We start from the raw sequence: 23,041 nt of genomic DNA, 5'->3' as shown, positions 1-23,041 counted from the left end.
CTTAACACAGAACTGGTATTATTAGCATTATTGAATAATAATGCTCATATAATCTAAAAATTCTTCATTCTTCATTCTGATGAGACATAGGTATAATAAGTTGTAACCATAATATTAAAAAAAAAAAAATCCAAATAGTTCAGCTACAGCCCATAGGCCTAATATTATGAATTAATTTGTGGCCTGGTAATTGTGGTACTGATTATAACACCTCGGGACATCATCGTGCCTTATTTTCTTTATCTTTGATTGTTATTACAAAATACAAAAACTTTAAACAAAAATACATTAATTTTTTATACCTTTATTATTAAATCACAATTTATATTATACATTTTAGGTGTACAATTAGCCTAATATTTCAAAAACAGCCAATTGCATAAATTGTTTAAAAAAAAAAAATGTACATTACATGTATATTTGATCATAAGTTAATTATAATATAAAATAAAAATATATTGATAGAACAAACAAATTAAGAAAAGTGCAAATACAAATTTTTAAATAATATAGTGCTTAATTAATAATGCTCACAATTTTAAGGCTTCCATTTTAGTTGTTCATTAAAGTTACATATAAAAAGAATAAAGATTAAAATCAAATAAAACATTAATGCTTTAAAATATTAAAATGAAATACACTATCAATACTAAACATAATATTTGTAAATCATAACAATGTAAATCCTAAGTAAACAAAATAAAGTAGTTTTTGGCTTATTTTTTATTGGCACATATTTTATAGAAATTAAATGCATTATTTGCATTTTATTATTAAACAAATTGAGATTAAATTAGAGTTCATTCAGATACTTACTTAACGTTACAGAAAAAAAAAAGTTAAGATAATTAACACTTTTATACTGTTTCTATTGGAAACAACTTGGAATTTATGTCATTACTTAAATCATATGTAAAAATACTGGCACCAATAAATCCACCAAAACCTTTTGTTCCTTTAAAGTAAATTCCTAATCCAGATAATGGTACACCTGGATATGGTGCTACTGTCTGCATGTCAATGAAAGGTAATGTTGTTTGAGCAACATCGTAGTCAATAGAAGAATGTGTAAACGTAAGATATTTGTTTGATGACATGTCAAGTTCAGATGGAGTAGTTGATTTGATTGGCAAATTTGAATTACTTATGTCAATAACGGTTCTGCAAGTGATTATTATGATGATTAATAAATATGATTTATTAAACAAAACATTTTATCTAAATACTATAAGTATTGCAATCAAAATAATTCACAAACCTTGGGTTTGCAGACAGTTCAGTATTTTCATTTCCGATCCAATAACTTTTCAACTCGGGTTCAATAAGTTTACCGGTAATAAAATCAAATAATGTAACACGAACTTCAATATTAAGGTGAGATCCAATTTTCCTAAATTTTACTCCTAAAACAGTTTATAAAATGATTAGTTAATTGTTATGATTAAAATACAAAATAAAAATATTTTACCTGTAACAACAGTATTTTCAGGAGCAAGTACACTATCAATATCAATAGTGCGGGCTTCATATGTTAATTTATGATAGTCAACACCATCTTTTAATGTTTTATTCTTAAAAGAAAACTCAAAACCCGGTACTTCAATCCATTGTCTCGTAGATTCATGTATTGTTCCTCGAGGGCCAAGTACACCTTCTTGTGCTTGTAAATGGAACATTTGTTTAACTTTAATAAACCTTATACCTGTTATAACTCTAAATAAAACACAAAACAAATTACAAATGTAAGAACAGAAATCAATCATTTAATAGTTAAAGCTTACTTATTTTCTTTAATATCAGATAAAGAAGGTTTCAAACTGAAATATCTATCAGAAACAGCATCATTTGAATCACAAATACAAAAACAGTAAGAACAATGCCAAATCAAAAAATTCCACCAGCTATCCACCATACTTGTTGTACCTTTGCATTCAACTGATGAATCGCCCAAAGTCCTACCTCTTTCATACGCAATATAATCATATCGCCTATTGCTTCCAAATGTCTATAAGGATTTATTTAAGTTAATTTTATTATTATCTTTTAAGTGCATCAAAGAGGAAACTTTAGATACTTTAAGTCATTATTTTTTGAAAACATACTTACAGATTGACAAATTCTCATGTCGGAATCGATATACTGACAATTTAATATACGTCCGTTACACACACGCTGCTTAGCACAAAATTGATCTTTAAAACATGATTTGTGTTCTGCAACTTCATAGTATCCACAATCTTTCATGCAGCTCTGCTCAACGTTCATATCCGCTTCATTTTCTATATAACCCTATTAATTTAAAATATATTTCACCAAATGTATATGATTTATATGTTATTAAAAATACAAATAATTCACAATAATAGTAATTATTAGTTTATTAAATAAATTGTGTTTTAATATACCTGTAATAACTGTGTAACTTCTAAATAAGTTGTATCTTTAATATGTTTTGCAGGATCACATCTCCAGTAGATATTACTTGCGGAAATAATTGAAGATTTTAAAGCATCAAGTTGTTCAGTGATTTTTTTCTCAAAATATTGTAATTGTTTTGTCCTTTCGAACGTAAAATTCCCTGTAAAATAATTAATTTTAGAATAAGAGTATTGTAGTATTTTAGTATATGATTTTACATTATAAAAATTATATTATATTAATAAAAACAAACACAATAATTAATATTAAAGATAAGATTTTTAATGTCTGACCACTCAGATATTTTTCTATTCTAAAAGGAGCTCAATATTTCTTTAAAACTAACATGTTAAATGTTTGATAATGCTTGCATTAAATTTATCCAATCATTGAAAAATTATTATATTGGCATCTTTAATTTGTATACTATATCCAATGTTATTTGTTTTGAATTAATTTAAAGGATATTTTTTAGAATATGAATGTGATAAGTAGAATCAACAAAGAATGAGTGGTACTTTAGCATGATACAAAATATATTGTAATACCTTTTCCATACGTTTGCAGTAACATCCATGAATATTGCATAACAGAAAATCCTTTTAATTGACTAAGATGCAATGTTTTATACAAATTAAAAATTAGCTGTTGCAATGATTGTTTTTGATCACAAAGTGCATCACTATTTTCCTAAAACATAAAAGTAAAACATTATATAACAGTCATTGATTAGTTTTTCAAATCTTCAATGGAAAAATTATTGACTATAATTTACATTTAATAGATCAGCATTTCTTAACTTAAAGTGAACAGAAAGGTCAAATACTCAAATGTGATACGCGATGAAAAAAAAATTTATTACATAATAAAATGGAGCCAAATATATTGATGTCCATGTGCTACCTAACAAAAATGTTAAATGTATTTCTAATAATTTAATTTAATTCAAATTTATTTTAATAATTAATTATACATATTTAATATTAATTTTAATCAATAAATGCGAATATTCTATACAAAGCCGATAATGTAAGTATATATTTATTTATAAGCAAAATTCAAAAACAGAGATTACCAAATTAAATGGTATATGAAAAAATGTTTAAGATAAGAAGGTGGTGCTCGGATATTACCTAATACATTGATAGAATCACTGTACAGACAATAAATAATATGATACCTATCACTAATCAACACAAGCACAAAAGTTGATTGTTAGGGAGTTTTTACCACGAAAAAATAGATATCATAAATTCAAAGCTAAAATAGAATTGTAAATTAAAATTTAATAGTGCATTTACTAGTTCTAATTGTTCTTATGTTATACATGTATTATTCGAATACTTAATTAAATTTTTAAATACATTTTGAAGGAAAAAACCTAACTACTAAACACGTAAAAATGTGAAATTTGAAATAATACTTCAATGTGTCGAACGCTAACCACTCAATTCTCGCCCAATACTATAAAATATACATTTTTTAGTTATTTTGTTTTATATTTGATATGATACGTGCGATATTGTCGTCTTATCCTTTTTCGGTTTTAAAATGATGTCATCGCTATATGTGTTTTCAAATTTCTTTTAGACCCACCCTCAACAGTAATGAAACGTATTCATATAAAATCGTTTTTTATGATTTTCGAACTCTTTTTGAGTAAAAATCACCTATTAAAAAAAAAGGATGGTCAAGTGGATAACACTGTACTGTACAGTAGGTATCGAGTGGATCTCGGACATAGAGTATGTCACTATAATGGATGTGTTAAATTTGAATGCAATATGATAGGTATCATTATATACGACAAACGATTCTGAACAGAGATAATTTGTCAGCTTAGAATATAATATATTGTAAATTGGGTGGAGAAAAAGGGGGCTTATGTTTTAAAAACCTGAATACCCCAAAATTAAATTTTTGTACATTAAATGCCAATTTAAATAACTGCTGTATGTTTCAAGTTTCTACGACTAGTAATTTTTAACTATAACAAAAATATAAAATTATTTATTTATATTGATAGTAAATCGTTATTTTATGAGTGAATTTTTCACTTCGTAAAAATTTAAACTTAAGATAAAATTTGTTTAATTTGCCAACGTTCGAGTTCATTTATAATTATGTGAATTAAACTATAGAAAACTTTTTATTAAATTTTCAATTCTTAGCAACTTATACAATTTTTTTTATATATTTTAACTACAAAATAATTTGCAAGTATTCATGATTTTGATGAATTTTCGTCAATATTTGAATAAAAACGCTAATAAAAAAGAATTGTGCCAATATATTCTTATCATTTTTGAATCACTATAAGACTAACTTATGAGGAAATTTGTATTATATTTTCAAGTATTTTGACTTAGCCAAAAAAATAAAATCGATATTTATAAATAAAAAACTAAACAAAAACGAATATTTCAAATGCCAATAAATATTAAATAGCCTTAAAATAAGCGAAATATTTTGATAATTAAATCATGTAAAGATAATGCTAAACTTAATAACTGGTAAAATTTAAGTTTATACGACTTATACAATTTGAATACTTAATAATTAATATTGAAAATCGTTTGAGGATAAATCAATATCATTAATATAATCATTAATAAATAAATATTGTTACGCGATTTCGTAAAAATTTAAAATTCAGACGCTCATAATATTTTTTTCCTTTAATGACGCTTCAAGTTTTCTCAATAGCTATTTGAAGAAATAATTATTGAAAACTTATAAAGTTAAATTTTTTAACCTTAAATACAAATACAAAGTTTTATGAATTTTCAACTACAAAATTACGCGATTTTGATATAATTCGTAAAAATTTGAACTTTAAACGCTTATAAAAAATTAGAATAAAAATAACTTAAGAAAAACTCCGTATTAAATTATAGTTTTTTCTGGCTCCCATATTTTTTTATCGATATTAAAAAAAAAAAATACTTAGAAAAATCAAAAATTTCATTTTTCTATAAATAGCTAAAGAAAGCTAGAATATTTTGAAAATGTATCCATTATGTATAGACAACGATTACATAAACATTTTTATGAAAATTTCAAGTACATATTCTCAATGATTTGTTTTTGAGTTACAACAATATTAAGAAATCGATTTTTTTTCGAAAACTGGTTTTGGGTAAAAATGTCTGTTTTTCCATCATATTTCTGTAGTTTTTCCCGACGCTTTTGAAAACTGCTTGAAACTTTTTACTTTTACTTTTGACCTCTATAATGCACCTGCAAGGATATTTAATTTTCTACCGGAAACCCCCCCTGAAATTTTAAATTGAAGCATTATTTTGATAAGTTATCGTGTACAGACACAAAAAAACACACATCATTGTAAAATCAATACGTTCATCACTTCTTTCAGAATCTAAAATAAAAATGTTTAATTTTAAATGAATATTAAATTGTTTTTGGACAATATTTAGACATATCGATGTCACACCCTAGAAAATATTATTCTTTAAAGTTTTTGTAATGGGTGATTTTAATTTTAAATCTAAGATAACTTAAAAAATTCGATTTTGTGTAAATATTATTGTGTCTATGTTGTGCGTAGGTAGGCCAGTGAGAAAAAATAAATAGTGCTCTGATATTCCCTAAACCGTTAACCATAGTTTTGATGTTATAATATGGGCTATTAGTCATTTAGTCATTAGATAGTAAATATTTTAATTCAGCAAATGTGACTTTTGATTTATATATGTCTTAATGACAATTATTATTTAATACTACATTTATATCATTTTAATATTTATATCATAACATAATAAAATACAATATAATATAATATTATGTTATATAGGCATTCCTCCAATTTATATAAGTAACAGTGTTCATGTTTTGTCTAATTAAATATTATCTATAACCATTCATTCGTACTACGCATAAACTAAAAAAATTGTTAAATATCATACATACATACATAGGTAATCAAAAATATTTATATTATAATATTCAAACAAAGTAGGTAGTATGACACATTCCAAAAAAATATTTGTTCAATATTGAATTGTGATTGTGTTATAACTCATAAAAAGATAATATAACATTTATCACTAATAACATATCAATAATTGAATACAATTTTTTTTTATCTTCGTGCAGTGTACTGTACTTAAAAATAGTAAAATTTTGTAAATAAATACACAAACACATGCAGTGGAAATCAATTATAACGTCGTAGACTACCTATTATACTTACTGGTAAAACGAATAAAATAATAAAATATGACTGTCGTTCCGAATATTTTTCTATTACTTTAATATTAAAGTATACAGTTATAGCGATTACGCTACCTATGATATCTGATTTAACGATTAGCTATAATAACTATTGTTTAATATACATATTTAATAACTATAGTTATAATTTATTCGTTATCATATTACCTAATTAAATTGTTTCGTGAACGCGTATTGCGTAAAACGTCTATAATATACTTAATATGTATCAATTATCCGGTAGGTATAATTTTATCATGTACCTAAGTAATAACTATAATAAATAATAATTTATTATTAATTAACATAGGTTCCTAATACAGTTGATGTAAAGTTTCATCTTTTATTTAAGTTGTGTGAACGTCAAAATAAACGGAAAACCAATACCAACATTTTTCATTATTATTTATCACCTAATATTATTCATATATGATATATACGTAAACGACGAACTTTCGATTAAGATAAATGTTTATGTAACCAAAATATTAGTTTATATATTTTAAAAACTAATAATTTTTATTTCGTTCTGGTATCTTGAAAGTATGGTCGATTCCAACTGTATATTAAAGTATTATAAAAAATGTAGGTATATGAAATTACAATAAAGTAAATAAATTAAACAAAAATTACTAGTCTATTTCGACTATAATTTTTTCGTCAATTGTTATGTACCCATAACTGCAATAAATTATTTTTGTCGGTAAAGCACAGTCTGTAAAAAACGGGTTGAATTAACTAGATTTAAGATTTATATCATTATATTGCTTCATACTACATAAAATGCATATTCTTAATTATAAATTTTAATATTTTATTTATATACTTATACATATGTACAAGCCATATGGAATGTTATTACTTATTATGTTGTACCAAGTCCTTACTATAACCAGTGATGTTAACAATTAATAATGTTTCAAGCTAACCTCTCTCGTCCGCCCTCGACTAGTCCACTACTACGATTGATCCTACCATAGTATCATCCATATGAATACTTTGAAAATATCCATTACTGAATTCTTTTCTAAGTAATTAATCAAACATTTATGTATATACATGTATGTAATTTAAAATAATTTAATTAATAACATTTTTTTTTAAATGTTTCTATATATTTTGATAATCCGCCCTTTTTCACTTTCCGACCACACCCCCAGTAGTGAAGGTGACTGATTAAAGGGGTTCTACTGTAGTTATAAGCTAATCACAATATTTTGCACAGTGTATAAGATGTAGTTCAGTAACTACAATTAAATTAAGTTTAGCCATACAGTATGTAGTATCACTAGTATAGACGTGTTACTTGACACCCTTAGAAATTATGTGAATATCAGGCAGATATCTCAAACTCTCTACATTTAAGTCATAATACAATAATTAGAAATATCCATAAGCCTCTCATACTGTGAGCCTTCTAGATGTATTGATTGGTGCTGGTTAACAGTGACTCTAGTAAGCAAAGCCAAAAAGCATTGGGTATAAATAATTGATTATATTATGATAAATACAGCCAGTAGCCATGCAAATGATCTTATTTGAGAGCTTGAAAAATTATTAATTGTTAACATCACTGGTTAGAGTGAGAACTTGGTACAAAATAATAATGTCATGCAAACATAATAAGTAATAACATTCCATGTGGCTTGTATATATAAGTATATCGATTATAGATAAAATATTAAAATTTATAATTAAGAAAATAAATTTTATATAGTATGGAGTAATATAATGGCATAAATCTTTAATCTAGTTAGTTATATTGTATTATAAATCTATTGATCATTAATTAGTCTATATAAATGGTGTCATATAATTGGGAAGCATTATCTTATAAATGTTGTGTTGGCCAATGGCCAGAGTGGCTATACACATTGCATCAACTGATATTTTATGGGAAGTTTAATCACCCAAACCCAAAACTTAAATTTTAAAATATTATAAAAAAAAATTATCTGATCAAACAAAAAATTGTTATGCTACATTGCTACAACTATGATATCATACTACAAATTATTGGCGAGTATTAACAGTAGTATTCTATGAAGTATAATAGTATATAAGTAGTATAGGACATAGGTAATAATAGTTGTAGTTTTAAGTTTATAAGCAAATGTTACATTTTCAACAGCTTAGTTTTTAAGTCAAAAAAGGACTGACAAAAAAGTTTTATCTCACTAATTTCAAAAAGAAACTGAAGAACTACCTAGTCTAATATTAGAAAAATACAGAATAACAATAATGTCTCAAATTCTGGACGCTCTGTATATTTATTGATAATGGTTATTTTTCCATTACACACCTCTATACATTAGTAAAGTTTAATAGATAATAAATGTCTAATTTTAATGAAGATTTCAGACCTATTATTAATTCATTGATATCATTATTCACTGTTATTTTAAATCAAATACAATTAAAATTCTTCATAATTTAATTTATAACTTAATTAATTGTCCATTTCACTATAACTGTATGACTGTATACACTACAATTAGGTATTATATGTTTATATAGATAATGTCTTACATAGACATATTAATCAATTTCTTAATGAGTCAGCTATTGTATTACTTGGTTGATAACTATATTATTACCAGCGTTAGGGAAGTTACTGCTTTTTGGTAATTAAATTACAATAATAATTCCTCATCAAAATTTAAAAAAAGTTATTTTTAAGATACTTTTTTTTAAATTGGTCAAGTTACACTTATTTTGAGTTTAAAAAGTAACTCAATTATAATAAAATTTACTTTTTTTCAACAATATCACTGGAGCTTAATAACCATGAGTTCAATACAACAATATATAAACTAAATATTAAATAATGAAAACCAAGAATATGAAATTATTAACAAATACTCATTTTGCTACACATTAAAGTAACGATTAAGAGGTAATAATTACTTCAAAAAAGTAACTCAAATGACATATAAATTACTTACAATAAAATGCAATTAAATTACCATCAAATTACTTAAAAAGTAATTTCGTTATATTAACTTGTAACTTAAGTTAAATTACTCCTCAACACTGATTATTACCAATATTGCTAAATACAGTGGCGTAATTATGGGGGGGGGATATTGGGATATATCCCTCCCCAGGTACTATTTTTGGAGAAAAAAACAAAAAGGAAAATTGACTTGATATCATAATTTATGAAAACCATTATTATACCATTTAACTCATTTAGTTTATAATAATAAATTAATATAATATTGTGATATATGAGATTTAATGGTCAAGGGGGGGGGGTAGCCCTACTAGAACGATAGTGTAAACATAATATATCCCAATCTCAATTTTAAATTACGCCACTGGCATAGCACAATAATATATTATATTATTTGCATTATTTAAATGACTTAAGTTTAAAATTGTATTTTGATAGCTTGATGAAATGTTATCAAAACATAAGAAAAAAAGACCAGTTGTATTATTGTATTAAATGTCATCAACACATAATCTTTTTAAAATTAAATTCTGATCGTATTAAAAACAAATTATTTTTTGTGGTTTGATAAAATTAAAATGTATGCTATGTAGGTTAAGAATTTAAAATAATATGTTACAAATATAAAACACTTAACAACAGAATGATAACAATTAATAAAACATAACAACTAAAATTAATGTAACAAAATATTTATTTTAAATGGATAGATAAATAATATTAAACTTAAATTATAATAATTTATATATATTTTGTAATCAAAATTAACCCTTGTAGGGTATCATCATCACTTAAGATCACTTTTATGCTTGGTTACATATACAAATTATTTAATATCAATAAAAATTTTTATAAAAATAAATTAAAATTCTTCATAAGACTAAGTTACAATCAATAGAATTGTTAATACTAATTAGTAAGTAAGTTCATAATTAAAAATAAATTTATTTACTTTGTTTAATCATTTATACTAGGACAAGAACCTATAATTTTGATTTCTTCTGATTTTTTTAAAAATTAAATTTAAGTAGGAGCTAACTAAATAAATAAATTTTCAATAAGTGTTTTTTTTGAAGATAGTAATTATATCTACAATATTAAGGCAAGACGTAATAATAATACATAAATATAAGTATAAAAACATAAAACATAAGTCATGTATAAGAAATATTAGAAATACTGCTACCATCGTTTAAACTATATTATTTTGTACACTAAGTATTTCTCAAACATCCTGTAGAGCACTATATTTTTTGTTGACACTTAGAATTTGAAATCCATGAATAATATCATATCATATTTTATAAACGTTTCAATTTTTTATTATTTTTACTACTAAACATTATATAGGTAGGTATTTACTATTTAGGTACTATTATGTAATTGGATTTATAAATTGTTTTCATAATCAAAGATAAGGTTTGTCTTGGGTAAAATAAATATAGTTATAAATAACACTTTATAGTGTACATATGTAATATACTGGTTTTTGTTTATAGTATTAAACTAAATTAATAACTTAAAATTGATCTAGATATTTTAAAAATGGCTATATATATTTAATAAATAATACTATAAACTAGAGACCAAAACAAAAAATAGATGAACTGAACCATGACAATATTGTATGACACATAGATATCTACAAATAACTCATAATCCTTATAACAACAAGTAACAATTGAGTACAAAAAAGTAAAAAAATATGTTATGAGTTTATGACTTATATTATTTGAAATTTTAATCCAATATTCATTGACACATTTTGAAAATAATCATACAACTAAATAGCAGACTTAGACAAAATACTTTTTAAAAGTATTTTGAATACTTTATAATAATAGTCTTTCCAAGTATTTGGAATACTTCACAAAAAGTATTTTTAAAGTAAATTTAGATTTCAAAGACAAAAATATATTTTTTTTTTCAATTCAGTGTTTATAAATGAATATTATAATCAGCGGTGTGCACTGTGCAGTAGTATTGAAAGCTGGGTTAGCGCAAAAAAAAACACGTTACTTATTAAGGTAAATTATAAATTATTTAGGTAAATAAAAAATAGTTTTTTTTTTATAATGTATATAATTTATTTACCTATTTATAAATAAAATCCATTCATCTATATTTTTTATAAGCTCATTGGTAACTTTATCATAAAAATCTAAATTGTGTTTCGTTTTTATTTATAAAATATTATAAAACAATATTAAAATTATTGTATTGTGATAAACAAAAAAAAAAAAAAAATCAATTATCAAAATGTTGGTACCAGAAAAAGTATTTAAAAACGCTTGATGTAACGCTTCTGACTGTTGCATAAAAATGTGGACATCACCCGGCAATACCTACCATACTATATAAGCCAGGTAATCAAAATCCGAAGTGCTTCTGTCAATATATTGCCTACCTACATGAACTTAATTTATTAATTTTCTTACCAATTACTATAAAATTATAATATAGATAATAAAGTATAATATTACTGATGAATATACCTATTATATCTATAATAAAAATCTTATATTGTATTGCTCATTGATATAATGAATTAACTAAATTTATTTTTCTTCGTTTTTGAGTAGGTATGTGGCGCTTACCTCACTTGCACTGACTGTATGCCACTGATTATAATAATTTTGTTTTATTTAAAATTATTAATCGAGTGCAAAAGTTTCAATGACAAAAAAAGTAATGAAATTATTTTTTAAGTGTGATTGGATGTTACAAAATTATTCAGAATACTTGTAAGAAGTATTCAAAATATCATATTGAATACTTTCAAAAAAAAAAAGGATTCAAAAAGTATTTGGAATACTACCCAAGTCTGCTAAATAGTCTAAATATGTTTATGTGATGCTGAAATGTGTATTTCATAGTTAGTCATTGAAGAAAGTTGATATCAATAATTATTTACTAAACATTTGATACAATAAACAAGATAAGTTTTGAAGGTAACTACTATAGAACATTTATGAGGTTTATATTTCACTATCCTATAGATGCATAATTTAAAAATGCTCTAATTGCATAATATAAAAATGGTTAATTATTGATTATCTGTTTAAATACATTTTAAATTAGTTATAAATTAATAACACTCACAAATCCTAAGACCTCCAATTTTCAAACAAATAATTATAATACATTAATACACATACCACATACCAGTAATGATTGCTTATGAATTATGAGTGATTAAAATTAATATTTTTGAACAATATTAATTTGCTCACGTGAAAAATAATTTCAAATTTATATTATTTTATATTTTAAACATGTATAAAATTCATTATAATAAAAATTATGTTATATAATTCATCAAATTAAATTTAAATATTTATTTGATACAAATTTGTGAAATAAAAATTACAAAAAATAATGCATGTTAAAAAATATTTTGTAAAACAAAACATACTCCTTTCCCATCACTACCATTTTAATAAAAAATATATAATTAGTAGGGGTGTTTTCAAAATATAAAAATAAAAATAAAGTCTCAGTTTATTTGCTCCTATCCACAATGCAAGTACTATTGGCATCATTTTAAGAGTATTTTCATACTTCGAAATGTAATTACTTTATCATATTATTTTAAAAAAATGATCTTGGTAGTTCCATTATAAGTACAAGCACATTATATTTATCATAAATATTAAATTTTATTACCATGGAATTCAGAATATTTAAATACATTGTACTCGACAATATACAAAAAAAAAAAAAAAAAAATGTAAAAAACGTATAAGTATTTTATTTCTGGAAATTATAAACAATGAACATTTTTACATACAATACACATTTCACAATACCATTATATTTGCAACAACAACTGCATATTGCTTATATAAAAGATTACAGTACAATTATTTATTGGTACTGTGAAACACGTGATGACTATATGTCTATATATGTATTGATAAGTATATTGATTAAAACATAGGGATTGATTGAATGGGAAAAAATACATAGGATGTTATTGATATATTTTCAATCTAAGCAAACCATTATTATTTAATAATAACCTATTTACTTGTTTTGTATACAATTTATAAAAACTTTTTGTATCCATATAAAAAATTTATAAAATTTAAACAAATATACATGTACATCATGTATTTATACATGATTTATTTTGAATATTTAATACTTATACCCCAAACATACAATTTATGTTGTCCTTAAATATTAATATTACATTCATTTTTAAGTATCTATATTATTCTAACTAATTAATTAAAATCATTCATCAATTACAGTAAGGTCTCATTAATCCAAACACAGGCTAATCCAAAAGAAAAGGTAATCCAAACGGCCTTAAAAATTGTCACATTGTTATATTAATACATATACGCTTAGATGTTTGCGGGACAAGGCATTTAATCTGCATAATATAGGAACTAGTGGTCAAATAAAAATAAATCAATATTTTAGATGAATAGGTAGGTACATAATATGTAATACATATTAACTGGTTTTATATACATAATTATAATTTTAATATTAATTTAAATAGCAAGAAAATTGATTTTTTTTTAAGTCACAGATACCTAATCTAAAAAAATCAATAATCTGAATAATCTCTTTTCCCAATCTCATTCGAATTACTGAGACTCTACTGTATGAGCCTTTTTTTAAACAAGTAATAAATAATAAAATTGCTTATAAAATTAAGTAAAATTAAGTTATTCAGTAATGTTTTTTTATTTAAATATTGACAATCAGAGTTATAAATTTAAAATATTTTCCTTATCAAATTCTTTAACTATATATTTCAAAAACTAATAAAACTAATTTTATCTGAATATTTTGTTACCCTAGTCACATGCTTTGTACCTTCCAAAATATATTCTAGAATTATAATAATCCATAATTTATGGATATAAAAAGTTTTACCTATAGACTATACATCTAAACATACACTGTATATAATAATTAATAATTATTCCACAAAAATATTTACTTTGTACTTTGCTACTCGTTGATGATTAATGTTAAAGGTTAATCAGCTATATGATAACAAAAAATATGTAGACAATTAACATGAAGTTTTATAAAAGTTCATGATATAATTAGTGCAAAATGTTAGCAGCAAGAAATACACATAATCTGTTTAAATATTTTTAGTTTTAAGGAGATATTGATTAATTTAAAATGGACACACAACATTATAGGATAAATATAAAACAGTCATTATCTTATAATACATATAAAATTGACCACTTTGTAACAATGATTCATTCGTTTAAAAATTGTGATATTGATTTTTTTATAATTTTATTTGACATGTATTTTCTTGGAACCAGAAATGTGATAAAAATTGTGTTTTTAAATACTTCAGAAATTTAATGAGTAACTTTAGTCATAACACATGTTTTAATGAGTGTTACAGTATTTACTATTATAGGGTTTAAAAAAATACATTACATTTCTGATTCTACTATTTTCATCAATAATAATAATATAGTAATAATATACATTATACATAAGTAAAACAATATAGTATATTATATAATTTTAAAATAAGTAAATGATTCTGTGATGTGAATAAATTTCAGTTTTAAATTTCTACATGCATAAAATAGGTGATCAAGTATCCAGCAAGATAAAGCAGTTTTTTTCAATTTCCCATAACTCATTGAAAAATGTAGATATTACAAAATTGTAGAAAACTTATTCTAACACCATTAATCTTAAAACTAAACGTAATTTCAAATTAAAAAAAATTTTATCTGGTAGGTATGTAACTTTTTTAAAATATATCTGTACATGAAAAGTTGGTCATAAAAATGCACAAATTATACTAAAACTTTAAAACATTACAACATAAAGCTTAAAAAAAATATATGATAAACGCTTACTACTTTGATTTGATCAATTGTATTTTAATATTTTAAAATAATTACTAAATTTTTTTTTTTTTTTATCATAATATGCACAATAATCAAACAAGAATTAAAATAATTTTTTTGTATTCTTGAAATATTTTTATTATAATATATTTATACATATATATATTTCTTGAAAAAATAATTGAAAATTAAAACCATTATGTAGCATTTTTTTCTTTTATTGTCATATAACATTTTGTACAGTTTGATTAACAACAGTTTCAACAAATTAATGGTTACATAAATAATGGCCAGTAATTAGTATCAATTTCCCCCCCCCACAAAAAAAATTTGTGTAAATTAACATATGCAAAGAGAATATTTTTTGTAATAAAACTGTACAAGGTATATTATTCCCCAGAAAATAATTGTAAAAATCAAATATAAATTTTAAATATTTAGTATTACTTAATATTAGCTAAGAAAATGTTTTATAACATAGTTTGTATAGAAAGGTAAATTTTATTCAATGATATTTAACTAAAAATATTAAATATTTAAATATTAAGGTATTGACAAGTAGGTTAGGAATACTAGCTACCATTCGAAGCACTGTCATAAAATAAAATGCAATGATATGATGCATTTGACATTTGTTGTCATATTTGAGTATTTAACAATGATTTCGATATGGTATGTTATACCTACATTAAATTTGTAAGATGAGAGACAACACATCCGGGTGAGACATCCTGTTAACACACTATCATAACAAAAATAATTTAATATTACTATAAATTATTATGATTAGATAGGTATTACTATATTAGGTACCTATTATTTCCGTATTAGTAATTTGACCGTGAAAGAACATTTCAATCTACACGTGCTGTACAAAATACTCGTAATGTAAATTAATAAGAATGCCACTTTTGTCCGTTATTTGTAAAATAATCAATAAATAACAAAAATATCCACGATACAAAAGATAATTTTTTGGTGATGACAAAAATTCGATAAATTTAAAGATAATAAAATAGCCTAAATAGGTACTAAAAATAATAGTCAAAGTATCAACCGATTAGGTATTTGTCAACTCCTAATTAATAATAATTAATTCTGCTGCATTAAAAGTGTTATTTATATTAAAAAATGTTTATAGCAACTATGTATATGGTTTATATTACAAAAAATATCTCGTAAAATTTAAAATCGGATCTTTTGATATTTCAGTGGTCACTCGTCATAGCATGAAGCTCTAATGTTCTAAATAAAGGTATGTAATGTCTAGTACTTTAGCTAGTCTACTCGAGGAAATAATTTATTCCGCATTATGAATGTTTGAAAAAAATAATATTTTAATAACAAAATAATGATACTGATAATTGTTTTTACTTATTTATAATTTATGTTTAAATGCGTATTAAGTGAGGTGTGGATTACATTAGGTAAATTTACTCGCTACTCGCTATCGAGTTAAACGGCATATATATAACAAAATCTGTGATAATAAACTTTCAGTGCAAATGTGCAATATGACCGGTCATCACATGTTGAACAATCGCTGTACAGTATCCACCGGCAAGTTGATGATGCTTTTGTCTTTACTCGGTGGTTATTTTACTCACTGACAAGTGAAATGGCATCGTGATTTAATTGATACAACCAATAAAATCACTTAGTGTGCTAAACGCTAATGTCTAGTGTCTAGTTCAGTGTTTCTCAACCTTTGTATTACGACGACACAATATTAAAAATATTTCACATTTTGCAACACAAAATAAAAAAAAGGTGGTCAAGGGAGTAACACTCTGCTGTACAGTAGGTAAGTATAGAGTGGATATCAGACATAGAATATGTCACTATAATGGATGAGTTAAATTTGAATGCAATAATAGGTATCATTATATACGACAAACGATTCTAAACAGAGATAATTTGTCAGCTTAGGATATGTATATTTTAAGTTGGGTGGTGAAAAAGGCGGTTTATGTTTCAATGACCTGAATACCTCAAAATTAAATCTTGTACATAAAATGCCAATTTAAACAACTATTGTATGTTTCAAGTTTCTACGATTAGTCATTTTTAATTACAACAAAAATCTAAAATTATTTGATAATAAATCGTTATTTTACGAGTGAATTTGAAAAGAAAATTGAAAAAAAAAAGTCGGTAGTTAAGTGGATAAGATTCTACTGTATAGTAGATATCGAGTGGATCTCGGACATAGAGTAAGTCACTATGATGGATATGTTATTTGAATGCAATAATATGTATCATTGTATACAAAATACAATTCTGAACGGAGATGATTAGTCAGTCCAAGATATATATTTTCGAGTAGGTAGGTGTTAAAAAAGCTTTATGTTTTAATGATCTGAATACCCCAAAAATAAATCACGTAAAGAAAATGCTAATTATAAATAACTGCTGAAATTTTCAAGTATCTGCGACTAATACTTTTTGAATAATAACTAATATTTAAAACCGTTTGAAGATATCGTTATCGTTACGCGATTTCGTAAAATTTAAAATTCAGACGCTCATAACATTTTTTAATATGACAAAGCTTCGAGTTTTCTCTATAGTTTTTTAATGAAAAACTTATGGAAATTTCCGATTTCTTTATTTTTAAAAAAAACGTTTCTATTATTTTGAAAATAAAGAATTTTCTATTTTTTGTCACCCAAACTTTTAAGTCATAGGTCTAATTTGATATCGGAAACCACTCGTTTAGTTGATGAGCGAAGTTAGAAAATTTTTACTGCTTTAAAAGTTTACTATTCAAATTTTTAGATGTCAACCAAAAAAAAAAATGACCATAACAAATCATTGTACAACCAATTTAATATATTTGTCGCTCTGATAAGAATCAAATTACAGTCTATAGTCTATTATTTTATTTTTGTAATCGTTACTATTATATTATTATTGGAAAGAGTGATAGCAAAGAACAAATTATAACACTATTAAATTTTTCTACAAATAATAATTAACATATTACAAAATAGGTTATCATAGGAATATTAAAACACTATCTGGTATTTATTGCCATACTACTCACATTATGAAATATGAGGTATGGTATAAAGGAACCCCCAAAAATTAACCTAACCTTTCACAACTACGATATACGTCATATTATGAGCACACTATTATAGTCGCGTGTAAACATTCCATTTGTTGCTACAGATGTACTAATATGTTCTCTAAATATATTCATCTTTGAAATACGTAATTTTTTGTTAAAATTTAAATAACAAATATATAATTTTGTTTGTATACTTTTAAGATTTTTTAGTTCTTGTATATAAAACATTTATGATAAACATTGTATTAAATGTTCACATTTTAGCTACAAAAATTGAAGATCTTACACATTTTTTACTAAAAAATACTTTAATTTATAATTTCTGTGATTTTGAAGAAAATTGTAAAAATTTGAACTTAAAATGCATTTATAAAAATAAAAGTTTACTTAAGTATTTTTAATAATATATCACAGATAATATAAGAACAACTAATGTGAGATTTTGAATTAAATTTTAAAAGTATTTGAATCAGCGAATATTTTATTATCGACATCTATAAAAAAAAATTTCAAAAATTTGATAATTGTTCATACTTATAAATAACTCAGAAATCGATAAAAATTTTAAGTTCAAGTTTATACAGTTATTTGTTAATTTTATTTTTGGTTTTTACGATTAAGAAAAGTACACTACATTTTTTACATTTGACATCCCAATCTGATAATTATTTCCAATTTACTACCAGAAACCATACCTAAAGTAAAAAAATCTAAGATTTTCATTGATAACTTCTCATACACACAAACACATTATTGTAAAATCAATACATTCGTAGTTTGCTCAAAATCTAAAAAAATGTTTTCATGTTTAAGGAATATATATTTTAAATTATAATTATTGAAAAATGATTATAAAAAGACATATTTGCTAAGTATTGAGTTTGGTTACTTTAGTCTTTAAAATTTAAGTACAAATCGATAATTTTTTATTATTTCATAAACGAAACAAAATTTATTATTTAATTATAGAAGAATTATATAAAGTAATTTTTATAATTCGTTAGGTAAGTAATATTTTTTTTTCAAATTAATACTATACAAATTGAATAGATACTAAAACATCACTTAAATACCTATATTAAATAAATAATATAATAACTAGGCAAAATATTATATTTTCAAATATTTGTATAAATTAAATGTTTAAGCCATTTAAGTTTTATTTAAGTTATTTTTAAGCAATAAATTCATAATAGTTATGGTTATAGATAATAGATATAACTAAATTATAATATAAATGCAACCAAAAAAACAAATTTCATTAAAAATAATTAACAAAATTATTCATTACTCACCAAAGTGTTTTTTAAAACATTGAAAATACCGCCATGTGTATGAAATTTAAATCCTTCCCATTGCGGAACAATAAAAGAGTGAATTTTAGCCATTTGCTTATGAGGAGATCCCGCAGAATATGTCAACATTGCATCAGCAAATTTCTCTAATGTATAAGATGTATATGTAGGAGTTTTTTCATTTTTACCATTTTCTTCATATTTATACTCTAAATAAACATAATATAAAAACACAGTAAACTGGAGAAGGCTGAACCTGAATTACATTTTTAAATTTAATAATTGTTTTTTTTTTTTTTTTAATATTATGTTAAATAAATACCATTATTACTATTACAAATAATACAGATATAAAAGGTACAAAGAAAAAACTGAGAAGGGTACCAGTACCACCGTAAATTGGGTAATGCAAATGTAGTACTTGCACCACCACACTAGAAATGTGGTAGTGAAAGTTTATATTATTGCATTACCAAAAAACTATCAACATTTATACACTTATAATTTCTATTTTCAAAAGTAGACATTTGTTTTACAAATTACAAGTTTGTATAAAATTTAATTTTTGTACAAGTGTAATTTTGTATTTATATCTTAAATCTGATTTCAACGGTACAATTTGGTAAACATTTTTCTGACAATCATATTTCAATTTGAACTAAATAAGGTAGTTAATTATTTTAGTTTGCAATCTAGCAATATTAATTTATCAAAAATCATAAACATTTTATAAATTTAATTATACTTAGTACCTAACCTGGGTTAATTTTGACCTATGTTCGTTCCACTTGTCAACCTACTAGGATGTTTTATCTAAAATGCTTTAGATATGAATTTCAATATTTTTCTACTTTTTTTTTGTTTTGTTATTATTAATTTCTTATTTTTCAGTTATCATAGCTAATATAAAACACTGATAAACAATTTTTTTTTATAGTGTAATAGAGTAATAGAATTGTAGTTTTAATATTAAACATAGATAAATATATACATATATAATATTACAACATTAATATATATATTAATTCAAAACCAGGTGCCTATACTGAAATATTTAAATTTACTAAATTAGATTTGAAGAAATATAATCTACTATTTAGCAAATACTTATCTAATAATTATTGTTTTCATAACCTATCTGAAGGTAACAATTTTAAATCAATTATACATTTATACTTATATTATAGCGGTGTCACAAATGTTATTTTGTAAGCATAATCATATGAATTTATCAATAGAAAAATATTATATACTTATTATTTATAAATTTGATGTAAAAATAAGAATCAACATTAATAATGAATATAAACTATCATGACAATTTTAATTAAACTTTATAAGTACCTATACTAGAATCAATAAAATATCTCTCATTAGGTAGACACTTAATGGAGGAATAAACAAAAACAAATACCAGCCTAAAATAGGTTTATAAAACATCTTACATTACTGCTGTGTGCTTTTATATTATGCATAAGAACAATTTCAATTTTTATCTAGAATTATAATGATCAGAACTGTTATAACATATAATAATATACATACCTTCCATAGTCATAAAATCATTTTCAAGTGATCTGACGGACTCCAAGAGTTCATTAATTTGAATGCCGTTCAAAAGAACATCAGGCATCGATTCCAACTTTTTAAGACTAACCAACATCATAGTCCTTATGTCATTTGTTTCCTTTTGGGTGACTTGTACAAGATGAGTGATTTGTCCAAAGTAGTTTAAAATCTTTCGTTCTTTTTTCTTAGTGTACCATACGAGTGGAGTATTTTCATTACCTATACGGTTTTCCATATCGTCTGCAACCTCCCATGATTTGGAGATGAAATTAAAAACTTTGGTAGTCAACTCAAAAACGTCAAAAACATCATCTAAGGACACATCACTACACACATTATTGACTGAAATCGATAGCACCAAGCATACCAACAGGCATTTGAAAGCCATGTCTGCGTTCGGAGCGTGTACAGTATTTTCTGGACAATGATACAGTCAAATTAAAACATTGGCTCCCAATGGAGCACACACGCGACTGAACACTCAACACATTTAATGAACAAAGAAGCGTTAGTACTTAGTAATGAATAATAATAATATTACCCGAATCGGCAAAAATACTATGGGAAGGGATTTTGTGTTTATTGTTTATATTTTTTTTTTTTGCGTCAGTCAAACAAACGTCTTTGTCAAGAATAATTTACAACGGAATGAATATCCGTCGGCCGTCTATACCCGACACAATACGCGGCGCACAAGGTCACAGGGAGGGGATGCGAAAAAAATTGAACATTACGGACAATATTTTTTTTCAAAGGAGACAAACATCGTTTTGCTCCACTTATTAATGAGCAATGACACATGCATTCATTACATTGAACGGCACTGCTGACGAGTGACGACCGCACAACAGACGACAGCGACACAACACCGCAAAAATGAACTACTATAATGAATACTAAAAAATAAATACGACTTATTTACTACATAGAAGTCACTAGCTAATACTAATGCTTCGCACATGCACAAGTGTACTGTGTACCTACAACAATAACATTATCAGAAATGCATAATATATATGTATATACTGTCGAACCATAATTTACTAAATTATCTTAATGTGTGTGTTATCATAACTCTATAATAATTGTTATCGTTATCGACGTTAATGTCTTGTAAAATTAATATTCTTTGAATAATATCACAATATAATTGTGAATACAACAATAATAATATCTTTATATTTTTATATATTTTTATTTTTATTTTAATCTTTTAATGTCTATGTAGCTTTGATCCGAACGTGACCTGCTCGACATACTACCGTAGATTAAGATATTATACTATTACAATAATTATTAATTATTATAAGTCTATACTATATATCAATATATCTACCTAAAATAATACGATTTTAATTTAGACTTAATCTTAAGTTTCAAAATATATTGGACAAGGAAACAAATATGTCTTTGACACTTGGTTATCCCGTGCTAGATTTCGTCTTGGATTCACTTTATACCCAAATATATTATTGAATAATTCTTATAATTTTTACATAAAAAAGTTTTATTTTTTTCTCATTTCTTGTTTAAATATTTATGAGGCTTCAGTCGCTTCACTATGGATTTTGTTTAAAAAATAACAATTCAGCAATTTTTTACTATCTCGTTGCTGCTGAGTAAGATACCGACAAATACCATTCCCATA

The 23,041-nt window shown here is 24.2% G+C and overlaps 1 protein-coding gene across 2 annotated transcripts; it reads right to left on the bottom strand.

Moving 5' to 3' along the window:
* Positions 1–288: 288 nt before the first annotated feature.
* Positions 289–22,403, bottom strand: LOC114129706 (uncharacterized). 2 transcript variants are annotated; one of them, XM_027994510.2, is made up of 9 exons: positions 21,370–22,403; positions 19,825–20,033; positions 2,967–3,108; positions 2,406–2,578; positions 2,107–2,289; positions 1,782–2,005; positions 1,469–1,713; positions 1,259–1,403; positions 289–1,161 (listed from the first exon to the last, which is right to left on the bottom strand). In XM_027994510.2, the coding sequence occupies exons 1-9, from the start codon at positions 21,779–21,781 to the stop codon at positions 858–860; spliced, it is 2,037 nt and encodes a 678-aa protein (XP_027850311.2). In that variant the 5' UTR covers positions 21,782–22,403; the 3' UTR covers positions 289–857. The 2 variants fall into 2 exon arrangements, with proteins under 2 accessions (XP_027850311.2, XP_027850312.2); XM_027994511.2 differs by having other exon boundaries at positions 19,825–19,970.
* Between the last annotated feature and the right edge of the window lie 638 nt (positions 22,404–23,041).

Source organism: Aphis gossypii, chromosome X (assembly GCF_020184175.1).
Source record: "Aphis gossypii isolate Hap1 chromosome X, ASM2018417v2, whole genome shotgun sequence".
Taxonomy (NCBI): Eukaryota; Metazoa; Arthropoda; class Insecta; order Hemiptera; family Aphididae; genus Aphis; species Aphis gossypii.
The sequence above is the reverse complement of the archived record's forward strand: the minus strand, read 5'-3'. Positions and strand labels throughout refer to the sequence as shown.

Coding starts and splice junctions, on each gene's coding strand:
- LOC114129706 (XM_027994510.2), bottom strand. CDS start 21,781: ATGGCTTTCAAATGCCTGTTGGTATGCTTGGTGCTATCGATTTCAGTC. Junction 3,109..19,824: donor ATGTTTTAAAAAACACTTTG/GTGAGTAATGAA, acceptor TTTATGTTTTAG/GAAAATAGTGATGCACTTTG. Junction 1,162..1,258: donor GAACTGTCTGCAAACCCAAG/GTTTGTGAATTA, acceptor AATCACTTGCAG/AACCGTTATTGACATAAGTA.